Source organism: Pelmatolapia mariae, linkage group LG14 (genome assembly GCF_036321145.2).
Source record: "Pelmatolapia mariae isolate MD_Pm_ZW linkage group LG14, Pm_UMD_F_2, whole genome shotgun sequence".
NCBI classification, from domain to species: Eukaryota; Metazoa; Chordata; class Actinopteri; order Cichliformes; family Cichlidae; genus Pelmatolapia; species Pelmatolapia mariae.
In genome coordinates, this window is record NC_086239.1 from 25,888,014 (window position 1) to 25,893,114 (window position 5,101).

Sequence of the window (5,101 nt, forward strand, 5' to 3'; positions counted from 1 at the left end):
TATTCTATTTTATTCTATTGTATATAGTATTTTATTTTATTCTATTCTATTGTGTATAGTTGTGTACAGTATCTTCTTCTTATCCTATTCCAGTGTTCTAATTTTTGCTATGTAACTTTACACTGTCCACTTTTTGCTGTAACAAAACAAATTTCCCACATGTGGGACTAACAAAGGTTATCTTATCTTATCTTATCTAAAACCCACAGCTACTCTCCCACCCACATCCATTTCTGATTGTTTAAGTGAAATCAAGGTTTGGTTTACTCATAACTTTTTTACACTTAATGGCAATAAAACTGAATCTATTCTAATAGGCACCAAACCAAAACTGACTAAAGTTCCAGCAAGAAGTCTTTCATTATCCATTGATAACTCTGTTGTCACATCACACCCTCGGGTTAAGTCTTGGTATCGTCCTCGACAGCACTCTTTCCTTCTCAGCACATATAAATAATATGACTCGGTCTTCCTATTTTCATCTTCATAATATTAACCACCTTTGTCCTTCATTCTCCCAACAGTATCTCCATACTTGTCAGTGCTCTTGTCACATCTCGTTTAGATTACTGTAATTTTCTTCTCTATGGTCTACCCCAAAAATATCTTCATAAATTGCAGTTAGTTCAAAATACAACTGCTCATATCATATTCAGAATGAACATATAACACCTGTTCTTAAACTGCTCCATTGGCTTCCAGTTCACCTCTATGCCAATTTCAAGATCATGCTTCTTACTTTCAAAGTGCTTCATAACCTTGCTCCCCCAAATTTGTCTGATCTTCTCCATACATACTCACCCCCTCGTACACTGCAGTCTTCTTCAGCTTCCCTTTTGTCTGTTCCACCTGCTCTCCTGACAACTCAGAGCCTTTAGTTGTTCTGGCCCGAGACTTTGGAATGCACTTCCATCAGATCCTTGGACTACAAACGCTCTCTCCACTCTTAAATCACGTCTTAAAACTCATCTATTTAAAAACTGCATACCCTACATCATGATTCCATCTTAGTCGATTTTTTACCGTGTTTACTTTTATACTTGCTTTTATACTTTCATAATTGTTTTTTATTTTTCATTTACCTTATGTTTTTATTGTACTAATTAAGGGGACCTTGAGGGTCTTTAAAGGCGCCTATACATAAATAAATAAATAAATGTATTACCACCATTACCATCATTTATTTATGTGCTTAAATCACAATAAAACATTTGCATATTAAAGAGTTACACATATGAATAATAAATAATTTAACTATTGGCATGTAAGTACAAAAAGCACAATTTCAGTTCACAATTGCAATATTAACCATTTTTAAATTATTAATATACTATGACTGATTTTTGCTCATCAAATATTTTTTGGTGTTCTTCTCAGGTTTAAACAATATGATAAAACACTTTGGGGCAAATATACACAACATTAGTCCAAAGCTGGAGGCCAGAATGGCAAAAATTTCCACAACCACTGTAAATTTTCCAGGAGAGCTGACATATGCTGGGATAAAGGTGATCCACACTGCACAAAATATCAGCATGCTGAAAGTGATAAGCTTGGCTTCATTGAAATTATCAGGTAATTTGCGGGCTAAAACAGCTAAAACAAAGCAAAAGGCAGCAAGTAGGCCTATATAACCGAGCACAACCCAGAAGCCAACAGCAGAGCCTAATGCACATTCCAGGATGATTTTCTCCTTGTACGTGGTTAGATTTTTTATTGCAAAGGGAGGGCTCACTACCAACCAAATAGTACATATTAAAATCTGAATAAAGGTGAAACACATAACAGTCATTCTTTGTTGTGGAGGACCAAACCATTTCATCACATTACTACCTGGAAGTGTCGCTTTAAAAGCCATTAAAACCACTATAGTTTTCCCAAGTACACAGGAGATACAGAGCACAAAGGTAATCCCAAATGCAGTGTGGCGCAGCATGCAGGACCACTCAGATGGTGCTCCAATGAAAGTTAATGAACACAAAAAACACAGAGTGAGAGAGATGAGCAGCAGGAAGCTCAGCTCAGAGTTGTTGGCTCGGACAATTGGAGATGTCCTGTGAAAAAAGAATACACCTGCGGTGATAATGGCAAGAAAGGCACCCAGAACTGAGAATGTGGCCAGGATGATTCCTAGGATGTCTTGAAAAGAAAGAAACTCTACAGGCTTAGGGATACAGGTGTCTCTCTTTGAGTTAGGCCAGAACTCTTTGTGGCAGGGTAAACAGTCAGTTGAATCTAAATAAAAGAAATAAATTTTTTTTAAAAAGAAAAAGAGAGATTTTTTTTTATTTTATTCAGTTTTACAGATATGGATAATAATCATCATTCAGTTTTACCTGTAATATTATTAATCTCTCCCTCAGGACACAGTATACAATCATAGCAGCAGATGGGTTTTCCTTTCTGCAGTACTTTACGAGTTCCTGGAGGACAACCGTCAGTGCACACTGACACCGGCATCTGTCAAAAACATAAAGGAAGTGTAATAGATGTAAACATTTTCTGCACAGCTATAAGGATTCCATACTCATTGAATTTAATTATATAGATTCTTGACTCATTACTTTTGTGCTATTTTCCATCCAGGTTATGTTTCTGTTAATTCTAAATTCCTTGCCCACTGGTAGTGACGCATCATACAGTCCTACAGTTACTATCTCAGTGATGCCACTCTCGTGTTTTTGCCAGTTTACCAGCTCATAGATAGCCACAGGATCCCCATTAGCATTAAAAGACACATCATAACCATTTTGGGAAAAATTTACTTTCTTCAGTTCAGTTAAAACCTGAAAGGATGAGTTAAGACAGAAAGAAAAGAAATAAAAAAGTTTGATATTTTAAAAATTAATAGTAATATTGCACGTCATCCATGTGAGATCAGAAATAATAAAAGACAATGACATTAACATATACGTTTAATCTTACCTGTTTGGGCTCTAACTTGGTTAGTTTGTCACACTGAGCTGTGACATTTTTTCCATGACACACTGCATTATGAATGGCATGTGCTATTGCATACACAGCCTTGTACACCATGTTAGTAATTCTGAGCTGAGACGTGTCAGTGTATTGGCTGTGGAGGTTTTGTATGTCTTCATTTCCATCACAAACTTTCTCGTCTACAGTAGCAGCACCTACAGAAAAATGAACAAACATAAACATATCTTTTCACCACTGAACTTTGATCTAGATTTCATACATTTTATTTTGATAAATCTGACAAATTAGAGGTTTTTCTGTAAGCAAGAAAACGTTCTTACTTTTTTTCAGTCTACAGTTGAATGCATCCTCCCAAAACTCAGTGAGCACTGACGAAGCAGCCACTTCAGAGAAAGAGAGATTCAGCAGGAATTCTCTGAGACCTGGGATTACAGACTTCGGAATACCAAATCCAATGGCCCCAGCACAGAAACTGTACCTCGTTAATTCTGTGTTGGTTACCCATGATTCACTGCCTATCCACTGGCGAGTTGGGAAAGGCTCACGTGAAAGCTCCTCCAACAGGATCTTCATGTCTCCAAAAGATGCAAATGCCACAACAACTAAAGCCTTAGACCTTGGGATACAACATAAAGCATTAAAAACATTTTTTGACTGTCTTATAATATGACATGAAATATTACTTGAAAAAGGAACCTAATTTCAACACATACAATAATCCACATGTTATATCTGTGATATAGAAACCTGCGGATAACATCTGCTACTTTCTGAATTCTGCTCTGTGGGTCTGTCCGATAGAAAGACACAGAGTATTCCACACAGATCCCCTCTTTCTGTGCTGCTTGGAGAAAAGAAGCCATGCCATTATTTCCATAATCCGAATCCGACCGAACAGCACCTATCCAATTCCAGCCAAAGTGTTTTACCAGCTTGGCTAGTGCTTCAGCTTGAAACTGGTCACTGGGAATTGTTCTGAAGAAATTTGGGTACTGCTGCTTGTCAGACAAGCAAGCACATGTGGCAAAGTGGCTAACCTAAAACAAAACAAAAAACAGTGCTACTCTTTAAAAACTGTGCATTCAAATTTTACGGAGATGTAAATTTTGATTAAAATGTGTCAAAATTTAAAAAATACATACTTGAGGAATGTTAAAGGGACTTATGAGACGTGAAATGCTGATGGATGGTGTAGACCCAGAGTCCCCGACAACAGCCATCACCATACCAGACTGAGAACAATTGTTACCAATGGAAAACACAGGGTCGAAGCTATTTAAAAACTGAAATGCCACATGCACTGCAACAGGCACTAATGCACATGAATCATAGATCTGGTATCCAAGCTTGATTCCAGGTAGCAGGTCTGTGTTGTTATTAATCTCTTCTATGGCAAAGACCATTGCACGTGAGAAGTGCAGCCCACGGGTGTCAATGCTGCAGACAGTCAAGCAAGTGTTAGAATTAAGGTTACAAGGCTACATGGACATTTTGGAGGATTGAACCAATGTCAGATAACTACTGGAATATATATATATATTTTGTTTTCTGGGTTGACACTTATGAAACTGTTGCTTAACACACTTTAATTTGTGAAGCTTTTAAAACTAGAATAAAACTTAAAATTAAATGAAAAATTGCAAATTATTCAGCATTATTGCTTTACATTTGTTTTTGGCACAACACAGAGATAATTCAGCACCTCTAAACGCAATACATGTCAATTTTTCTCCCCCATTATACAATCCAACATGTTGTTATCACACACACATCATTACTGACCTCCCTTTGCATTTCACAGGCTTCGGTATGCTAGAGTAGTTGTTATAAAATGTATCCATGTAGGCATGAAGGGAGAACGATCCCCCAATAATAAAATCTCCATCCATTGAGAATGCTGGCAGACGAGTGCTACCCTGGAGCTTACAGTTCACAGATGAAACCAGTGTACCAGCATGAGCTGCTGTAAACCTATTCCTATGATTCAGACAATCTAGGCACACAGCCAACGCGATAACTGAGTTCAGCTGAAAAAAATACACCGCTAATATCAGACCAATTATAAGACCTGCTGTCTCCATCCCTGCCTGATGTCAGTGGTTTGTATATGAGCGTAAGAGAGTTTTCACTGGTTTATATAGGTATTTTGACAAAGGCTGTT

The 5,101-nt window shown here is 37.3% G+C and overlaps 1 protein-coding gene across 1 annotated transcript; it reads right to left on the minus strand.

The window, feature by feature from the left end:
- Positions 1-1,330: 1,330 nt before the first annotated feature.
- On the minus strand, positions 1,331-4,871 carry LOC134641317 (extracellular calcium-sensing receptor-like). Its single transcript, XM_063493683.1, has 8 exons — positions 4,723-4,871; positions 4,083-4,377; positions 3,688-3,977; positions 3,261-3,556; positions 2,926-3,134; positions 2,565-2,786; positions 2,337-2,460; positions 1,331-2,235 (listed from the first exon to the last, which is right to left on the minus strand). The coding sequence occupies exons 1-8, from the start codon at positions 4,827-4,829 to the stop codon at positions 1,331-1,333; spliced, it is 2,448 nt and encodes an 815-aa protein (XP_063349753.1). The 5' UTR covers positions 4,830-4,871.
- Between the last annotated feature and the right edge of the window lie 230 nt (positions 4,872-5,101).